Raw genomic sequence first — 22,981 nt, 5'->3', positions numbered from 1 at the left:
GTATTCTGGTAACTGCACCATGAAGATAAAAAGTAAATTCCACGGCTCTAAAAAAAAATTATCTCAAAGTCAAAATTATTATTTTTATTAAGATGTTGGATTGCATCGACTAATGCTTTGCAAGTAAAGGGGTTAAGATATCAGCTTCCAGCTTTAAGTATGTAAGCAAGAGACCAATATGTGAAGCACAGCTTTTATCGCCCACCAAGCTGGAACATCAGAGCTCATTAGTATTCAGGAACAATTACTGTTCTATTCAAAGCAGGCATGAAGCAAATTATAAAAATTTCAAGGAAACAATAATTTTCGGAAATATTACTGCAAAACACACTAGCAAAAATGAAACAGAGTACATCGATGAATACAATAAATTCATGTTTATCTGGCTTCTAGTTTAAAAGTATATATTATTGTCCCAGGTTCTAGAAAACAGGATAGATGTTCTTACATATCTTCTTTAGCAGACGTTGCTTCATTCCAGTTCAACAAAATCTAGATTTTTAAGGATTTATGTGCCATAAACTACTCTTAAATGTTTGAAACTCCTCTTTTTTTGTTCCTTTGGTTATTGGTTTAGAGGTCTATTTAGTAAGAGCAGAGTCGTGCCTAAGTGCACATGACACCTTAACTATTCACCAATTATCGCATGACTTCTAAGTCAGGTCTCACCACTATACGCCATTTCTGCTTAGCATTATCCTTCAACGCCTTCAATCCTGGCAGTTTAGTGGGAAATATATCAAAAGCTGGCCATAACAGCTAAATAAGACAAATATTTGGTGAACTACAATTAGAACCAGATGCGCTTAACTAATGGTCACGGTAGAATATATGTACAGTACATGTATATATGTATGTAAAAAAAAAAATCAAGAAAAATAAGTAAATAGGAACATACACTCTGTGATTACGTTACTAACCATATCATTTTTTTTATATGATTTTGAGCCAAAGTTCTTACATGTACACTGCTCCTTTCCCAGCATGCCCATTATTCAAATTTCAACTTTCTAACATACTTTTGGGTTGAAATAACACATAATAAGTGCACAGTGGATATACAGTAATATATGGCCTACCTGGTCCATCCCATCCACTTGAATCAGGTCTGGTTTTAGCTGTTTTCTCCGATTGTGTTTCACCATCTGATTCTGCAGCGTCATGGCTGCCCTCTTCCTCTCCTATGATGGAGATGAGTAAACAGTAATTTAAGATTTACACAGCGTATTTTAGGAGAGAGTAGACACAAACAGGAAGGTATACATCAAGAAAATAATATATATATATATATATATATATATATATATATATATATATATATATATATATGTTTATATATATTATATCAAACTGCTAATATGTCTAGACATGCAAATATTGTAGTACCGTTGAAGAGGGCCATGGGAACCATCGTTCTGAGCGATGAGAATATTATATTATAATGGAGAATAATTCATATTCCCTAAAGGGCATCAACAGACAATATACACCATTTGTAAAGTAATGTTACCACAAAAGCTGACTCTTATGACATCTGTATAAAAATCAAGATGGCTGCTCACCAAAGCAGCCATCTTTGTTTTGATAACGTAAAGTTGCTACATGAATTATAAGCATTGTATTTCTGATTGTAGATAATTTTAGAAGACGTTATTCGTATAACTATTTTTGGTCGCTGACACTAGGTTTTATACTCGTATTACTCCTATAGAGCTTAAGTGTTCTTCACTTAGACTTAGACTAAAATGTTAGCGGCTCCTTACCAATTTTATTTCACCTAAAAAAATATAAAAAATGAACATAAGATAAACTTTTATATTCGGATATTTGAAGCATGTCTCATTCAAGTACACAGAAAAACAATTGTTGAAACCAGCAGATGCATATATTGTGCTTTTTTCCCCAATCATTCCCCAATTTGGAAAAAGTATTCTGATTCATACTTTATTTGTACCAATAATATATAAAAAATATTAAATCCAATAACACAGTTTTTAACATGGGAAGGATATTCCAAACAAAACTTTTGAGGAAGAAAAACTGTAAAAATATTCAAAAATATTCATGACTGAGGCACATATATTATAAATAAATAAATAAAACAAATATTAAATACATTTTTTTAAAAAAAAGTTTGCAAGTGTATTTAAATAATATTATGTTGGTATCTTCCTTCAGAGTACCAGTAAATTAACCAGCGTACAATGGTAAATAAAATGATCTATAATCTGATACGTCCTAATAAACCAGTTAATATTCAACTGAAAATTAGTCACGGCTCTAGTGAACTAATAAATTGACTGCATTGCATTAGTAAACTAACTTCTGACATGTAACAGAACGCCTGACTCGAACCTGTGCTCATCATTTAAATTTTATACATTATCTCCGGGTTACAGAGGGAAATCATAAAATTTATATAAAATTAGATGAGGAACTACATTTGAGAGAGTATAAGTAAATGTCCCCTAAACAGAACCATTCACATTTGCATGTTTAAGACTGGGAGTGAACTAAAAAAAGTCAAGCTTTACAAACCATTTTTGGCTTCTGTTTAGAGACCAGAATTATAATTGTGTATCGGTAACACACACCAGCTCTGGGGCATCGCTAATCAGTTACTAATGAGCAAAATGAGCAACTTTGCTGATTAGCGACTTAATGTAAACCCAACTAGAATATTTCTTTTGATGGCAAAAATTACACGATTTGCTGGGAAATGGCCAGAAATGATGATGCTTTAAGGAATCATGCTGTAACAGGGATCATTTCATTTAGGTGCTAGGCTTGACTGCTGCTAGGGTAGACATGAAAGCTCGCTCTATTTGTACTAGGAACAGAACACTACGCCACCGTATATACCACCACTCTCTGTATATACCCCAAATACATAGAAAGTGGCGGATAAGAACCATTCGGCACATCTTGTCTGCCCAACAATACCGAGAGCAATTGCCTACCTAGAGTAACTAAAAACCTTTGATTTTCTGGTCTACATAACCACATTTATCATATTCTAGCCACTTTATTTCCCTAAATATTATTTTGGTGACCGGAGATGAGGTGAAGCAGTCAAAAAATAAACAAGACAAGCTTCTCTATACCCAGGGCCAGATGTAGACCAAAATGGCCCACCAATGCGACAATATTCTCTGCCACCCCTTAAGGTATGATTTCTGTACAAGAAGCTGCCTTGTACTATGACTGGCCCCTGTGTATACCGGTGTACTTATTATTAATAGGCTCCCAAACCCTGAAACCACAAAAAAAATCTAGACATAATATAATATTGTTTTTATATTTGTAGTATTTAAGAATTTCTGCAATTAAAAAAAACAACATTTATATAATGAATATCAAAAAGGTATCTGTAAGCCACATTATCTAAAGCTCTTCTTTTTACCAAATTTAACCGGTACTTTTGCTTTTATCATTCAAGGATGTTATAATCATCATTCTGTTCCGAACTCTGTTTACATTCGTATCTGATTTGTTCTGCGCACTATAATCCTTTGTTTAAACGTCTGGCAAGCATTTCTTACTTTATGTATACATATCATCAATATTCTTGTGATCTTATTTTTTACATTATGTGTGTATTTTTTGTCTGATATCAAATTTCCTCTTTGAAGCCTTGGGGGTGGTGGTAAGGGGGAAATATATGGCAGTCAAATAAATAAAATAGTATTTGACATAAAATGTAAAATCGTTACCAAAATACAATAAAAATTCAAAAAGCAAATACTACAATTCAATTAACCCATGCAAAACATAATACTATGAAATATCATCTTCAATGCTTATATAAAAGGTGGTGGGGTTTTTTACAATTAATGTAATTGTTTTGGAGATAGTGGGTTAAAAAGTAAGAGAAGTAATAAAACTTCTTTAAATCTTAAATAGAATTATATAATCAGTCTTCTATCCTGGAGGTCTAATCCTTCTCGGAAACCACTCCCACGGCATTCTAATATATAAAAAATTATTTGTAGACTTTATTATGTAGGTTTATATATTGCTATATTCAAATGTAGAATATGGTCAGAGCTGCTGGGAGATACCGGCTAAGTCAGAGCCGTGACTAACAAAGGATCACAAGCAACCTAACAAGACAAGCCAGTTTGTACTTATCCTCTTTTTACGAGTATTAGACGAGCCGGTTGGCTGGACCAGCAAAAGATTTGGGGAAAGTCATCTACCTTTAACATATTTTACCTAAATAAATATACATCATTGCATGAGAGTGTGATTCAGTGGTCAGTGAGCTCCTGTGTATTTGGGTTGGATGGTTTGTGTGCACATTAACCTGGCGAGACATGAAGGAGAATGAAGGAGAATAGGCAAAACACAGTAAAGAATGAGTATAAAAAAGTAGGAGTAAGTGGGGTTATAAACCATTTCCTATGAAACCAAAGAAGTAAAGTAAATTTAAAAAAATAATAATAAAAAAAAAATACTTTCAAATGACATCATGATACAACATGGAACTGTGGTGTCAAAGTGAAATTATATTAACTCAATAACTTAAAACATTTTATTTACAACCTAAATTGCAGTAAAACAATTTTGCTAGCGTATTAAATGGATATTTTTCGAAATAATATCAGGGTTTTTTTGGGTGGGGGATCTCCATTTTGATATTCAGCATTATTTTTAATTTAAAATTGTAATCATGTAAACACTTATGTTTTATAAATGTCTACATTCCTTCACTTGACATATGACATAATATCCTTAACCAGTGTAAAATGAACTAATACGTGACTAAATTCTAATACAATCAGACAATTATAATAACTATAAAAAGTTGTATCTGTCAAAAAAACTAAAAGAACTCTTAAAACCTGCCTCCCACCCTAGAAATAAACAGATGCACAAGGTCTTTATTATAGTTTCTATTGTTTTATTTTTTATACTTTATTATAGCTTCTATTGTTTTATTTTTTTATATGCAAGTGCTTATCCCACAAAGCGTTAACATTTGCATTCTATTTAACTAAGGCCTACAACGCACCTAACAATGGCGACAGGCACAAAAAAATATCATATTGGACCACGGACATGACAAGTCTTGCAAGAAGGATTATGTCCACCCTGCGGGTGGGGTCTGCTGGCAGCAAATACAAAGGATACTCAATCAGCTCTATCAGTGATCTATCAGTTTCTTCATTCTAACCAAATCCACAGAAAACAAGGAGTCAAAGATTCAGGTCAATAAGCTTATAGGCGATTTGCACAAACATTTCCTACAGCAAGGTAAACTACAAAGTCATATTGGTTTTTCTTCTCCTTACAATTATTTAATTATTTCAACAGAACTTGTAATCAGAGATAGGCAACCCCTGACACAGCGGCTGCCGTGGATTTAGACTCCAGCGATGTTCAGATAGCTATTCAAGCATCATGGGAATCAAAGCCCTACAGCAGACAGAGGGCTGACTAGTGCTGCCTTTTATGCACCCTTTAATAGGCATTTTGCTAAGTATGGCGGTCCCAGCGCTTACATTAGACTACTTTTTTTAGGAAAAAGTGGGTAGCTGAGATGATGCTGACTCTAAATTTTAAATAAAAATAAGTAATATAGGTAAGGTTTTTTTCCTGACCTAAGTTTTTTCCAGGCCAAAACAGATAGGGCTTATGAAGCTCTTCAGCTGCCGTCTTGTATTTCTGAAATGTATTTGTTTGTTTGAGCTGGGAGTACTTAGGAGTATTCTTACCCAACGCCTGGCTTGGCGCTGCTTTTCAGTAGAGGCAGTCATGTTATCAAGAGCCAAGACAGAAAAAATGTCTCCTCGACATGTGTGTGTCTGGTGAGGAAATGTGGGGTCTTGGTTTACAATGGCTGGCTCGCCAATTTCTGTAAACAATAAATTAAATACAAAATCACACACTGTACCTTTGTTACAGAAATATTCTACATCCTCACAGGTCATGTTCTCTGGCTCAAACTCTGATGTAAAGCTTTCCTCCAGAGGAAAATCTTCTTTAGAAACAATATCATTTTCCTCAGACAAACAATCTTCTTCATCTTCTTCAATGGCGTCCTCAAGAGGCCCTTTAAAATAAAACGTGGACAGGTAAATACGTGTGATTATTAAATATCCCAGCAGCTCACCAGTGCTGTGAAACATACGATGTTGGTCCCAACACCAATGTTTTATTTTAAAACTATATAATACTTTTCCTATTTTTACACCTTTTTTGATCAAACACTTGCTTTCCTGCTTTTTTTTTGCTAAATTGCAGTTTGTGGTGTAATTATTGCTGTTCCATCTACTCTGTAAAAATACCGATTTAAAAAATATCATTTCTAGCATTGTTGTATGCCCAAAGCCTTCACACAAATACATCTTTAATCATGTAACATTGCTTAATTCCTTTTTTTTTTTTCAAAGAAAGCTTAAATGTCACATGGCACAAAAGCACAAAATCATAGGTTGTTGCCATAGAAACTGGAAAAGCTTTTTAAAAAGTGTATTTTTTTTTTCAAGTGAGAAAATAACGTCAGGTCTACTAAGGGTTATTTGCTTAAAATAGCAGAAAGATCCGTTAATGTTTTGTCGATGCGGAACAGCAAGCTTAAAAGAGAGCTATTATATATATAGAATTTTGGAAATCATTAATTTAAAAAATTTATATCTTGTATTTTTGTTTGGAAATGAATTTCATTATTTTGGAGATATTTAGTTTAACCATATAATGTGTGCATTAGTAAGCATTCCCTAATTAACTTCCTGTCCTGGTTTTCCTTCCCTTCTCCCCGACACAACCTAAGAGAGGCTGCCTTAACCAACTGGCAACATAACAAGACTGGAGAGATGGTATAATGGGGAGGAATAATCACGCAAATCCTGAGAAAAAGGAAGGCAAGTCGCCTGCTCCCATAGTATTCAGTCAACACCAAAATGTGTTATAGATGCCTCAGCAAAACTGAATTTCATAGCGACATTGTTATGATGACACCAACGTACTCATGATCATAACGTTAACCAAAGGAACATGGCTGCTCTGATGTGTATGTAGACGGCATGCTGGCACTGGGGGGCTCCATCAGCTACTGGCTCACTAGGCTTCTGGCTGGTTCCTTCGCCCCAACTTCAGCATGCATTATAAAGAGAGAGCACCAGTTGGCACCTCCTGTTAAAAGGGCCGAGTCATCTCTACGATTTACCTATACATTATGCAGGGCCAGTATGTCCATATCTACAAAGGAATTACAGAAACGTTAAGACCTAAACCAAACATCCCAGGTTAGTGAATACACCCCGTTTTCTTTTAATACAAATATTCCTACACAGCATTTTCAGAGTTGAAATAAAATACAAACTTCAATCTCTTACATTCATGTAAACGTAAGACAAAAAGGTCTGCGCTCATATCCCTGATATATCGCTAACCCTAAGAGCGCAAAAACACTCTATTCACTAAAAAAACCACCACAAAACTCACATATAATAAACATAGGGCCATCGTCATCAATTTGCCCACTAGACTTAAATATACAGCTATTACCGGTAATATAAAAATAATATATAAATAATAATCATAAGAAAAATTATAATCAATGATTAAAAAAATCTCCTAGCTGCACGCTGCATATCCCGCAGGGTTCTTTAATGAAGGAATGTTAGTTCCGTGGACCTTGCAGGACTACATCATCCTAATGTAATTGCGTTTAACAGCAAGAATAAAGTCCTATTTCTCGAGCCACTAAGAAGAAAAAAAAAAATATTTTAAATGAGCAAAGTTCTTCCTCAAGCCACTCACTTTTTAACATGAGTTGCATCAGGGGATCTTGCGGGAAGGAAACATTTTTATTAATTTTTCTCTTATCGGCAGGAGAATGTTGCTTTTTTTCATTTACATTCCTTGCCTCCAGGTAGCAGAGTAGAGAATCATATACTAGAAAATTTTGATTAATTTCTTTCCATGTGTTCTGTTATTTCTTATATATAATTGATTTCTTTTGCTCGTAGCTGTACATCTATTTTATATCTGCACCTATTGCCTTGCCTTCAATCAAGAAAGTTGAAGGAAAATTACCTGAATTTTGTTAAGTTTATTAAAAAAAAAAGGGAGCTATGTGAATATTTAAATTGTTAAGTTTATTAAAAAGAGCCGTGCGAATATTCAAATTGAGTTTTGAAATGCTAACGACAGCAAGATATTACAGAATTTTAATAGTAGGTTCAATTTGACCCGCCGACTTCTGCAGCAAGGGTCAAAAATTATTCAAATTGTTTCTTTACACTCAAAGAAGGATTCCTTTGATTTTTTTTAAATGGATTAATATTCTTCACTGCTGGGTCTTTTGACACTGGTGCATAACGGTATTAATTCCACTGGTGTATAAATTTTTCAAAGGCCTTTCCTCTTTCATTCTCATGTGTACTCTTAACTTGTTTAACTTTTTTTTTTTGCTATAAAGGGATAAGGCTTTTATTAAGGCATTTTGGCCTCTTTTTCTTTTTTTTAAGCTGACCGAAAAGTTTGTGATATTATTACTGAAAAGTGATTCCGTCTCAGAGGTAATTTTAGTAATATGTCTAGTCTAGTATGTTTAATACCATAAGGGCCCCGTTGACGGGAGCTATCTACCTAACAAACGTAATCATTTTACTTGGGAAATGATAATTGTATAAAGCAATTCCATCTTTCCAACTTTGTCAATTTTTTCGCTCTCATCTTCATCAATCTGAAATGGTTTGCAAGTCAGATATGATTTTCTAAAGGACTCTAACAATTACAGTAACCAGACAGGATGAGGATAGCAGAGGTTGAAGGCAGTTGTTTTTGCATGTAGTTACTAAAGGGGTTAATGCCCATACTTAGGAACACACAGGGTATTATCAGGAGTCTCCGGGTTTGTGTCTTTAATCACAGGGTTGGAAGGTGGACTTTTGTCACACCCACCTGTGCCCGTTTTTGCCCATTTTCTGCCTACTTTCTACCCATTTCTAATTATTCTCTACTCACTCCTCTCACTAAGCCCCAACAAGGTTAGGGAACCCTAGCCCTGACCCCTGCTCTCACTCCCATGTCTCACCAGGATAGGAGAAGCTTGGGGCAGCCAACCCTGGGATGGTAATGGATGAAGAAGCGATCCAATAGTGTTATCATTATAGAAACAGGCTGAATGGTAAAATCAGCAAGAACATTCGTATTAATAATCATCATTATGATGATAAATCACGGGAAAAGCAGAACTTAATAATTAACAAACATGTCTGAAAATATGGCCGCTGGCCCACTGCTGTAATTAATAAACCCCAGCCCCTGGACCCTGCTTAATACCCCCATGTGGTGGAGCTATTAAGGTGATGAAGGAGTCTGGATACAACAGGAGGGTTTCTAGAAGTGCAGGACATATTTCAAAAAATGCACAAGAATTCAGACACCCAATCTTTACACATTTTTAATAAATTTCCCTATAACATCGCTTCTTAAGAAGATATCTCATTTTATGGCTATTTTGGTATTAGCTTATGTTTTAATTTTAGTTGTTACATAATCTGAAAGTATATTGATAACAAAGTTGCATATTTTCACAGACAGTCTATTGTTTGTAGACAATTAACTAGACAATTGACTAGATCGTGGTTTCTAATTTTCCGGATGTAAGTTTAGGCGGCGTTTACTAAAAGTGTAAGTAATACATCACATAAAGACAATAACCGCCGACTCTTATAAGCACTGGACACTGAATTAGCTTTTTATATTTTATTAAGTAGATACAACCGTTCTTTCAGCTCCTGAATCAATATGGGGAACGACATTTATATGAGTCAGATTGGGGACTTAAGCTGAAATATTCCATTTACACACTGCTGATTGATTTTCTTTTTTTCGGCACATGCCCTCTGTAATTGCTAAGAGCATCATAAATTGCCAAACAAGATCTATATTAAAACAGGGGGAAAAAAGGATGCATAGCACATAATCTCTAGAGTAGAGATAGTGTCTGTTCTGTCAATAAAACAGTAGCCGTTTTACCTCTCTCGATCACATTGTGGGCTAAATGGCACGAAAACCATTCTAAAAGATGGCCGCACATTTAGTGGTTTGGTACAGTATATTGAATTTTTTTTCTCTCATATTAAATAGACTAGGATTTTCTTTATGTGGATTACGTGATATCCTGCCAACGATTCTAATAAGATCATACACTTGTCGGTCCTTTGTCTTCCTTCTGCAACACTGGATTCAATTGGAAGCCACAACGGCCGTTTTGCCAAGAAATCCACCACCGAGCAGCTGATTCTCGAAGCTCTCACCCCAACCCATATTTGTTTGTGCTTCGTCTAGTCTCTCTGAAACAAAATTACTACCGAGGTCAAAGCTATTCCAGGGCCCATGAACCACAGTATATATATTATCGTACAACTCAAAATCAAAGCGCCAACATCTTTAATAGTCTGGCGTAGCCAATTCCTTCGTTTTTTGTAAGACTGGAGCTTCTGCTTCTCTAGTTCCAAAAAGTGTTAAAAGTTGTTCACATAAATTCAATATATATAATAAATTCTATGATAATTAATCACGAATATGTTGGCTTCACTTAACAATACATTACAAAATAGATTAATAAGAATTAAATATGGAATAACTGTCGATATGATGAAGAATTGAATCCAAATATCATGAAAGATACAGGCTAGATAGAAAAATGAGGGAGGGTTGTTGCATTTGACTCGCATGTTCCCATTCTAAAATTAAAAACAAATAAAACCTCTAGAGAAAGAAATAAGTAATCAGTAATATAACCAGACAGAGTATAGGAAGACATTGAGACTATTGGGGAAGAGTGGGAGGTTAATGGGGCTGGAGTCCCTAATTACTACGCAAAAGGACGACTCGAGTCAGGGGCATTACTGCTTAAAAAATATTAAATCGATGCAAGTTGACAGAGACAAATGGATACATCATGCCAAGAGGATTCAGCTTCCCGTGTATTATATCTGTGCAACGAATATCTGGGATATTTGGGAGTTAATGTAAAAAGTGGGATCTATAGCTATTCTGGGTGTAGGGTTTCCAAAGAGGAAAAGTATTGTGTCCATGGCACATGTTGTTAACATTCCCTTGAAAGCATGTTGAGATTCCGTCCCATACTTTGTATTGACTCAGTAACGCCACTGAGATCAAATCAAACAGCAGGCTTTTCTTTGGTATATAATGCCCAGACAAGGCAGTGTTTGCTACCATTCCCTGCCTTACATACGAGAAGAATGTCTTTTTTGTACCTAACATCCTACACGCCACTGTCTCCTAGCTAGTTATCCTCAGTAACATCCAAGCATTTCAGATAGCAGTGACCCAAACATAAGTGGCTGTCTGGAGCTTCTCCCTTCTAGTTCTATAGAAGCCACACAGCATACACACTATACCACTCAACACCTCTCTGCATTAATCTCATTTATCACCAATATATGAATTATATTTATCCCTTCTCTTAATGCCAACACCAAAACATTCTGCATTTAGCTTATAATTACATTTATAATAATATGATTAATATATAATTTTAAATAATAATTAAAGAACGGCATACTGCCCCACTATACATTAATTGCATATAAAAGTACTTAGTAAGTGCTATAATATGCATTCATAAATGGCATTAAGCATTCCTATAGAAATGAATGGGACTGCTCTCCGTGCATGCGCAGGGGGGTGAGTCTGAATCTGGCAAACCCCTCTAAGCACCTGAAAGGGAAACAAGCCCTGAATTATAAGGGTACACTCTCTATCATAGGCATTAAATGATATATGATGGATGTAGCGTACCTTTAAATATAACAGAGCAAATCATTTGTGAAAACATTGCTTTTGGTATAAAATATTTGATGTTGTATTACCGGGAATGTAATTATTCTCATAATTGTTACGATGTATCTTTTAAGTCTATCAGACCTAGAACTGGGTCACTATGCATTCAGTGGTAGCAACACGGATAAACAAGGGATTTGAACAGATGGTAGGCCGGCGACAGATATGTTGTCATGCATGCAAAATGGGTAATTAAAGCCTAAATTATCTAATGATCCAGTGAATTTTACCACTTTCCCCCCAAAGCACGAAAAGAAAACTGCAAGTCGATACTTTTGCCATTTAAAATAATAATATTGGGTAACACTTTGTGAACAGATTTATCTTTCATGTATTTGTATGTAGTCATTTTGCTAGAAAGAGCCATAAGATTATCTTTATAGTATAAGTAGGTCAGCTAAACCACAGAGGGAAAAAAATCACATTATAGAACGATCAGAAAAAAAACAACAAAACCATACTGGCCATCTTTTGAATACAGTTTGCATTTTTTTTTTAGAAGGCGTTCAAGGAGTGCGCTCTAGTTAATTAATTAACTGTATTGATGTTTAATTAAAATAGTGTATTGCCCCCTGCATCCAGCTGGTAGCCGTGATTTAGGGGCCGCTGGCCTTAAGGTGCCAGGGACGCTTTTCTTCCCCAATACAGACCTGCAGCGGAGAAGCACCAAAGCTCTTTGATGCCTTTAGTCTGTCTTACATACCAGAACCTATATTCTTCTGTATTTTGTGTTTCAATAACTGTTGAATGAGTTTTAATGATCATTTCTAATATTCATGGTGTAAAAAATCTATAAAATCACAAGGTTTTTATTGTAACTATAATTATTTTTTAACTTTTCATTTCCATGACAAACTGGGGCAAATTGGTTCTTATCTTCTTATTTCTTATCTAAAGGGGGAGCTGACAGGAGAGTTGTGTTGAAACTCCTTGACTCCATAATACCTTATGAAGAGCCAACTCTGCTGCTTCAGGGAGTGCTTGGCCCTGTATAATGTATAGTGAAATCAGTTAGATTTCTTTAGTCTACTCCTTTATTAAACTATACATTATACGGGCCTAGCTCTTCAAGTTGGAGAAGCTTGCCTGCGTTGGCCATTCATAATGAATAGTGAAGTGAGAAAGTTAAAACCACGACTCTGATGCAAACTCTTTCTTTAGTGAATAAACCCAGAAGTAGCTCTGCTTTTTTTTTTAAATAATTCTGGGTTAGTATGGTGGAGGTTAGATTTTTTGTTATTCTTATGATTAAGCACAAGTGGCACACACACTCGCGCGCACACACCTCACTTTCCACACATACATGGCTGAAGCACAGAGCAGACTTCAGATTCGATAACATCTGTTACAACAAATAACGAAAAGAGTGTGAAGTCTGATGAATGTTTAAACAGAACATTTTTTATGGATCAGCTAAATCTTTTCTGCTTTTTAATTAAAAGTAAAGAAAATGGAACTTAATTATCCTGTAAAGATTAGCTTGTGGGCATCTTTCTGTAAATTACTTCTAATTGAAAGCAAATCGTCAAATGACATTCAAAGTACTGTCCTTTAAAACACAGCTGCTCGAATGCTGATTTCATGTGAATTCTGCCGCTTTCTTGTTGCAACGTGGCATATATGAATATTTAACTTGTTTTTTTTTTTTTTTCTTCCAGAGCTTATTATATCTTAATCACATTCCATCCACACCCCCACTTAAACAAATACAGTAGCAAACAAACAACCCTCCCCTTTAAGGAAATAAATTCTACAATCCATTTCAAGCTCACTATCTGCAAAGCTTTTCTTTCATGTCTTCGGTTTCAGAGCAGTCCTGGTTAAAATAATATTATATCTAAGTACCGCTTAATAACGCGCATGTTAATTACTTTTATCTTATTCCAAATACCCCACCTTTCCTTGGTTACTATATTATCATCTTGTTTACAAAATCCTACACATATTTTAGCAGAGCAAACACAGAAACATAGAATTTGACGGCAGATAAGAACCATCCAGCCCATGTTTTTCCTTAATCGGAACTTGGACTTGGTCTTAGATTCAGGATAGCTTAATGGCCGCCATATGCATGTTTGAAATGCCCTGACTGTTTCAGCCTTCCACATCTACCACCTTCTCCGTAAAATTAAACGTCCTTACGTTCCATCTCAGCCTCTGACCCTCTAGTTTTAGATGATGACCTCTTGTTCTAACATTTCTCCTCCTTTGAAATAAACGTCCCCTCTTATCCTTGCTTAAATCACTTTATGCCTTTAAATGTTTCCATCACATCCCTCCCTCTCTCTTCTTTCCTCCAATATCAACGTTTAGGATTCAAGTTATTTGGTGGATACATATTTTTGCCTAATTTTGCACTACGCTTTTCTTGTGCTCCAAAAAACTTTCAAACTTCAAGATGCCATAATGTTGACATCATCAAAACAGAGTTTTCCCAGCAAAGAAAAAAAAACACCCCAAAAAATAATAAGAATTATAAAAAAATATGATCTCCATTTAGCCAGAAACAGATAAGCTGTTCAACACACAATATCAGCGCTCCTTTATTATGTAGCACTATGGAATATGTCAGTGATATAGAAAAAAAGGAATTATAACCTCCTATAACCCATTCCTAGCGACTCATGTTATAAGAAAACATGAACTAATGGGGGAGATGTTAGAAGGAAAGGTCATAATCTTAAACTAGAGGGTAAGAGGCTTAGGTGCAATGTAAGGAAGTTTAACTGTACCTTACTAAGAGTGTAGTAGATAAGTGAAAAAGCCTCCCAGCAGAAGAGATAGACAGCAAGACAGTGAGGAAATTTAAACATGTATGGGATCGGCATATGGCTATCCTAAATCTAACACAAGACCAAGGACTGATTAAGAAGTCCTTAAACCAGGCTTGACGGGCCAAATGATTCTTACGTCAAACTCTATGTTTCTGTTAATTATCGGTTATTTTTCTATTAGTTACATAATACATAAAAAGATTATAATACATAAAAACCAATTACAGAAGATCGTTGTTGTTTCCAGTGGTACCTTTAATAATCTCATTGTGTCAATCATGACAAATCACTGTTACCAAATACCGGCTCCGCTGAACACCCCATCAAGTCCCATTTGCATCTTCCGATATAGAAAACACTTGAGGGTTCAAAATAGATTTGACAAGTGTTGAGATTTTTGGACGTCTACGCGCAGATTCAGTAGAGTTATCAGACCAAGCAGACGCACAATTCAGGTCCAATGTCACTTCTCTTCATTATGTTAATAGTTAATACATGCAAATGAATACACTCCAGCAATTTGATTTCATACGAGATAGTTTGCGTATTGTCTTAGCTGTAATGACTGTACACTTCTTCCAGATTCCATTTATGCGAGGGTAGGTAGTTCACGCTATCAGCGCCACGTCGCCGAGGTCCCACTGAAACGGTCCCCCTTTACCTCTCACCTAATTGCCATGCGGGCATCATCGGAAAAATGTTCATACTACTGATGTTTTTCTTAATTAAGATACAAATGAACTGTTCCAAATTAAAAAAAAAGAAGAAGAAAAGATGGCACAATGTACCAAGAGCTTAATCAAAGCTTCTCCATTGTTCTATTACTGCTGCGGGGGTCTCCAGAGTCAATATTTTCATGAAAAAAGCTATTTCTATAGACACGCTGGGGAGTGGATAAAAAAAAAAAAAAAACGACAGTTGTATTTTGTTACAAATATTAATCAATGTATAAAAAGTATCATATCATAAAAAAAAATATTTATTTATTTAATGCGTATTACTATGTATTACAATGTATGTCAATATGTACAGATGCGATGGAAACATTCAAATATATAAAGGGGTTAAACAAAGTACGAGAAGGAAGTTTATTTCAAAGAAGGTAACAGTCCAGAATTAGGCGGTCAGAGACTTAGATCTAATGTCAGGAAGTTTTACTTTACTGAGAGGGTAGTACTTAAGCAGAACAGCCTCCCAGATGAAGTGGTAGAGATTAATACAGTGAGGGGATCTATCCTGAATCTAAGAGAAGACCAGGAACAGATTTAGGTCCGAGTCTCTACATCAGGAAAAATGGGCAGACCAGATGGCCTGAATGGTTTGTATGGACTGTATAGTTTATATTTCTATATATTATTAAAGTCTTCTACTTTCCTCTGCACGAATTATAAAACATGCTGAAAATGTGTAAGAAATACTTTATTTTATAGAATATAAGACATGCCAAATCTTAAAAGGGTATTTAGGTTTCCTAATAAAAGGCACAGGCATTTTTTAGGACAAATGAATGAGTAATGAAAATATGCAAATATCCTATCGAAATTATAAAACATACAGAAAAATTAAACATTGTTAATAAAGCGTACAAACATTACTTTATGACCCTGTAATTTTTTTTTTAAATAGCGTATTTTAGCTTAAACTGGAAAGATGGTTGGCTGAGAGTGATGAAAATCCAGCAAGATACAATACCAAATGGATTTAGAAAGTCTCAATCAGAACCACATCGATTAATTGCGATTTAGTTTCCACGCGAGGAAATGAATATTCCCAAGTAAATGTTCTCCGTTATAACAAATTCCTAGGAAAGTCGTTGGTTTCCAGAGATACAAATTAACTAAGGAAATGAAACCAATCTCCAGAACCACTGGTTTATTTTACTCAACCTACTCAGAGTTGTTTTTCCTACTTCTGTTTCCTTCTGTTGTTGCCAAATTTCTGTGCACCCATTCTCACTGAATTCTGTTTAAGATGCATCATTTCAGACAATCAATTTGTTAATAGATGGCCCGGAACATCCCACAAATATATGATTTATAAATCAGCGCCATTCATTAAAGTTACACGGTCTCGTTTCGGGAATGAAAATGAATCGAGTCGCGTATCTATCTGTTAGATTCCAACTCGGCACGGTATCGCAGCACTGAGACCTTCCAGAACTTTCCTAACTGCTGGCTGTCGTGTATATTATGAGCATTAATAGGACTGTACAAGAGGCCATCCATGCTGACTTGAAGTAAGGAATTATCACCTAAGGTGATAAGAAGAATAGGGATAAGGAATTCACTATCTACAGAGGTTGTGAGACCAATTGATGCATTTCAATGTGGTCTGGATTGAGTATGCAGGGATTTAATGGTTAATAATGTCACGAATAGTTATAGCTTGTTGATACCGTTGAGAAATAAGATTTTTTTCCCGCTTTTTGAGGCACAATTGGAAATCGGGGTGTTTTGACAAATTATGGATCAACAGCCCGATCAAACTTGATGGTCTTTTTTTCAGTTTAAATGACTATGTAACTCTGTAGCTATTTTAAAGCTGTTCATCTAGTAACTATGGCGTTGAGCTCGTTCGGTATAATTATTCTGACCCTAGTTAATATGTAAGAAAACACGTTCTGTGTACTAAAATTATTCATCAAACGTGTCTATGTCGGAATCGTTTAAGACATCAGAATAATTATCCTTTTCCGCTAATGAAAATTAAAAGGTAGCCATCCTAATCCATCAAGTACCCAGTCAACAGGCTCCAGTTAAAGCACAAAAGCTGCAGTTCACCAAGGCGCAGTTATTCCCCCGTAAATCGGAAGCAGCAACATCATTCCACTTTTCAATACATTAAGGTGAAACTATAAAATTGTAATTAACAAAATTGGGGTAAAACACTTTTAATTGAGTACATTAGTGCTTAAACCTGAGAAATGTGCCCAGACGGTAGAAATCGTTGCCTTTCACCCAGTGGGCTCGTTTCAGAAGAGGCTGAATGTTGTCTTCTCACTAGATCGTATCCTCGCATTAGCTGAATTCCTGGCACACGCGGCACGGGAGGACAGTCCATACCACGGGAGTGTTGATAATGAGGAGACAGACAAAGTTAACCCAGCTGGATTACGCTTATAAATCATGTCTGTGATTTACAGACACAACATCTCTGTGATCAAATCATTTTCACATATCAGCTTTATGCATATGAGCATTAGCGTCTACCCTGCCTGTTAATGCCAGAACGTGATATTTTAATCAATGTTAAACACTCATGTTAACTCTTTGATGTAAAGGCGACTCTTACCCATTTTGGCAATGAGATAGTACCACCCCACATTCTGGAGCGGGACCATTAGGGTATTCTGCACTAGCCTCTCTAATGCACGACCCGGGTAGATCCCTGCATTGGCCGTTTGGGGGGGATCAGAGACCTCCCTTCTAACCTATATATATTATATACTATAGAGCACTGTGCCTAGCCAGCAGAGGCTCCATAGTAAAGTTACCCCTATGCCATGTGTCCTTGAAGTGTCAAAGTCATATCTCACTGGCCATGGAGGTGGGCAGCTGGGGCACTGCCATGGGTCAGGCCTAGGGCAGCACCGAGCCAGGATCCGTCATTGAGCATGACCACCGTAAGGCAGGACAGGGTAGAGAATGAATACAAATTGTAGCAGAGGAACATTGGCAACTAAGGGGCAAAAGGAACAAAACAACCAAACTCCTCACCCTCACCCCATGGGCAATAAAGCTTAATAGTTGCGCCACAATGTTGTGGGTTATTTTTTATATGAAGGCCTCTTTTTTACTGTCCTTGGCTAATTTCCCAAGTCCATTTTATGGTTCACTATTTTATGTGTTTTTTTGTGTGTATATTGTTTAGCAGCTTTTGTGTATTAGCTATACATAGCTACTTAGGGCACTAGTGCTAAGGCTATTTTAGAATATTATTATGATGTAAAGTTTAAAATCTCTGTGGTCTGTATAAGCTATAGAGGAACGGTATACGTGGTAACCATGGATTTAGTATTGGGGAGACAGTTAGTGTTATAGTGTTCTAGACCACACATAGCCAGCTACATTTATGCAACATTAGAAAGACCATTCCTAGTACTGCCGAATACACAAACGCTTCCCAGAAATCATTCTTTAATCATGTCTAATATTGCCTCATTCATATTTTTTTCCAGGAACACTTAATTCTCATGTGACCCAAACGAAAGCACTGATTAGTTCTTACGATGGTGATGGCTGATTAAACCTCCAGAGGAAAGAATTAAATGTCATATTGGCTAAGAATTATTTATAATCTAAGTGGAACAGCACCTTTCCTAAAGTGGTTCTATCATCACAGCAACTAACTGAATGATCCAATCAAAAGAAATACTTTATCGGTCGCTATGGCGATCAGGCCACTTTTAAGACTGCGTCAACATTGTAACCCCCAGAAATGATCAGCAAATCAACATGTTAGTTTAACACACGTGTTCTTGAACATATGAGGTAATTTACCTACCAAATACCTCTACATAATAAATATATTTAATATAAAATAAATATATATATATATATATATATATATATATATATATATAATATATAAATAATTTTCCTTTGTATTTCCTGGAAATGACAACCAAATATAACCCGAGGTGGTCACTTTCTAATAAACTATTTTTATTCCACTATATGCACAACAACTTTATTGTAGTTTTGAAAGATGCTGAAGGAATTACACGTCTCTAGAGAGGTGCAAAAATGACCGGTGTTATTTACTAATTCCTCCACCCCCTCACCAAAAAATAAAAAATAAAAAAAAAAAATAGAAAAAAAACTTGTTGGATAGCAGTCAGGAAAAAATGGCAAGAATTTTAAAATCCCTCAGATTGTAGAACATCTGATTAACATGAAAGATGAACTGTTTCTGGCAGAAGGAAGCAAAATTTCAGAACTTGGGAAAACAACATCAGGAGATTAAAATGTCTCAGTAACTGGGTTACTTAATCAGACACAAACCTTATTAAACATTTCTGTTTATCTTTTGTGGATCTGAGGGAGAAATACAACGTCTAACTGCAAAATGTCTTTTCTTACAAATCTGTGATGACTCTTTTGCGCAATAAGATTCCTTTTGTGAAACCCATACCAGGTTATTTAAACATATATTTATAATATATATATATAATTTTATAATATAATAATACATAATAGCTCCTTATATCACAACTGAGACATCTACACAGCTATACCCGGGAACTCTCTGGGGCTAACCCAGAGTCTTTGGGTAAAGTGTTGCTTCCTCAGGTCTCCAGGCCACTTTTCTCTTTCTCGGGGCAGGAAAGCGGTCACCCTACTTCCTTTCTAATTAGGACGGTCCTAGCCCTATTTAAACCTAGCCGGTCCCCATTAAAGGCTGCTTCCAACCTCCACGGCCGGCTAACTCCACTCGCCCCCGACATGGAAAGAGAGGCCCATGTAGTCTAGGCCGCCTAGGCTATGAAGTTCCCGAGTGTATACATGGCCCAGGGTGCCCGTGGTTGCTGCTTTACCACAATACCCAATAAGACCTTATGTGAAACCGGATGTTCTGTAAAATCCCACATATAATAATCACATTTTATTCCTATTTTAGGTCACTTAGACATTCAGTTCATGTAATAACACGAGTTTGTATGTAAAGTTTTTTTCTGAAAGTTTGGTACTAAATGTAGCATGTATATTCTGTACGAGCGCATGTTACTGGAATAACTGAAATAGTACGGTAATCATAAAAAAAAACTCCTAGGCCAAACTTGAAATCTATGCATTGGTTTTTCTGGCCTACAAGGTGCTAAATTCTGTTTTGTGGACTTCTGTGTTGCTTTAAATGTTGCCAATAAAATGCGTTATATTCACCAGTTACACAAACCAGCCACAAGGACATGAAAATTAATCTTCAGATGACTAACCCCCCACAGCTTGAATTACTTCTATTTGTAAACTATTCAATTAAAAACTACAAAACTGAAACATTGTGAATGTAATAGATTGTAAGCTCATGGGAGCAGGGTTGTCTTCTCCATATGTGCCTGTATACCTTAAAGTGTATTATAAATATTATTGTAATATTTTATATTGTTAATTTTAAGGTAATTTATATTTTCACTATTGTATCCCCTTATTGTAACCTCGCTACAGAATCTGCTGGTGCTCTATAGATAAATGTAATGCAAAATATCATGTAATTTGATTTATAACACTTTTAGCTTTTGTCTTTGCTGACGAAACCCACAGAATGTGACCTGGCAGTGTTTCCAGCATGTTTTAACAGAAGTTCCCCTGGAATCTTTAGGGTTAACGGTTAAAAGTGGTTTTCCATCTAACAATTTTGTAACTAAATTAGAAAAATCACCCCTGGTGCTCTGAATGCCAAAATCTTTTACGAGACATAATTATTAATTAAGTAAAATTTGCTTCAATCATTTTTAATGGGAACACATAATTGTCAGAACACCAAAACAGGCACTGAAAGTTTATGTTGTTTTTGTTTTCAGAATAAAAGAATAAAATGGCAGATCTAGTAAGGGTTATTTGCTTAGCATAAGTATTAGTATTGTTAATCTATTGATACAGTGGAACAGCCCCTTTAGTTACACTGTTTCATGTAAAAAATTTATAATTTAGTTGTTATTTAATTCACTTTTAGGATGCAAAGTTGAATTAAACCTATCGACTTAAAAACAAATCAAGCTGATTTCTAAAATAAAACTAAAAAAGTCAATTAGAACATTGATAACATCACTAGGGGGTTCCCAAGAAGTTAAAAGATGAAAATAAAATAACAATGGCAAAGGCTTACTTGTGTTTAGTGTTGACATAATAAGTTGGACACGGTGTGAAAGTTGGAAAGGGAAGGAAGGCGTAAGGGGTACTCTACTGTCTGACTTATAAGAATGCGATTGTGTAATATACCCGGGGGGAAAAGCATCGAGGGAAGACCCTGCTTTGGAAAATATTTCCAAAAAAATGTTACACATAGAGATATTACAAACATATATTTCCAAATAAAGTAGTTATTGTAAATACATGTGAACCACGTTTTCTATCCTTCTGTGCTATATGTGAAAAAGGCTGTTTTGCTACCATTTGTTATTTTTTAACAATTAATATGTTCATGAGCAGTCTGCAGGAAGAGTACATGGTGAGCGCATGGTGAGTCTATATGGTTCACAATAGACGGCAATGCAAACTATCATGGAAGCCCTGCCTGTGTTACGGGGGGCAGATTACTTATCACTTATTCGGTGGTCAACATACCTGGGAACTCTCAAGTTTTGCCCCAAGTTTCACGGTTTTTGCTGCAATCTCATGTTGAAGGAGAAAAGTCTCGCGGATGCATTCATACTCTACGTTGATCTGATGATATCTAACGACCCCCTAATTACTGCTTTTACTACAAGAAAGTCATGGTTCATATCCCTGCTTGAATGCAGGTAATACAATTAAGTGTATCTCTAGATTGTAAGCTCCTTACAGCAAAATAACATCATCAGCAATAAGTTATCACGGCGGGATTTAAGTATTATCTCATCTCCTTTGTAAGGCCACCAGTCTGCTCACAACCCTACAGTGCAGAGAACCCACCGGGGTGCGCCTAAAAAATTAACTACGAATGGAAACAATATATATGTGAATTCTACGTTTCTTCAAATTCAAACTAGTTAATTTTAATAATCCTTCAAAAATAAAACAAAACAATTATTTCAGTGTATGTATGGTGTATATAGGAAGCACTATGCTGTAATCATTTTTTTTCTGCTATATTTGAAAAGGTTATTTTCTTAATTATTTTAATTAACTAATGTATTGGTTCAGGCAGGATAGGTTTACATTACATGACATCATTGTCTGATTTAAATCCAACAAAATGTGGAGTTAACACAACTCCATTATTCATTTTGCATCTGTGCGGGAGTCACTGGGGGGATTGTAATAAAAATGCAGGACCGCAAACCCCAACGAGCTAAACTAAGAACATACGAAATCCAGTGCACAGGGCCCAACAGGGAGCTGAGATAACGCAAAGTCTGACAACACATATGGTGCCTAAAAATAGCTGATGCTAACATGGAATGGCAACCGGCGGATGTAGAGAACGAAGATATGACTGCTTTCTCTACTAATAAATCTCTGGGCTTGGAATACAGTAATTACGTTAATTTAGCAATGGATTAAAAATTATTATGATACTGAATCTCAACATATTAATTAACATCTAAAAGTTTACATTGCATACATAATCTCACAATAGTAAGCTTGCGAGCCGGGCTCTCTCCACCTAATGTATCGGTTTGCTTAGTCTGTCAGTTCTCGTCTTGTCATATCCCTTGAATATATGTATTGTATTAAGCGCTG

General features: G+C 35.8%; 1 protein-coding gene across 1 annotated transcript in view; it reads right to left on the bottom strand.

The window, feature by feature from the left end:
• Positions 1-22,981, bottom strand: part of ZFPM2 (zinc finger protein, FOG family member 2) — a 174,297-nt gene that overhangs the window by 132,345 nt on the left and 18,971 nt on the right. The window contains exons 2-3 of the mRNA XM_053468333.1: positions 5,897-6,055; positions 1,080-1,181 (exon numbers count right to left, since the gene is read on the bottom strand). Of these exons, the coding sequence (XP_053324308.1) occupies positions 1,080-1,181; positions 5,897-6,055 (261 nt within the window). The remainder of the gene's footprint in view (positions 1-1,079; positions 1,182-5,896; positions 6,056-22,981) is intronic.

Source organism: Spea bombifrons, chromosome 5 (assembly GCF_027358695.1).
Source record: "Spea bombifrons isolate aSpeBom1 chromosome 5, aSpeBom1.2.pri, whole genome shotgun sequence".
NCBI lineage: Eukaryota > Metazoa > Chordata > Amphibia > Anura > Pelobatidae > Spea > Spea bombifrons.
The sequence above is the reverse complement of the archived record's forward strand: the minus strand, read 5'-3'. Positions and strand labels throughout refer to the sequence as shown.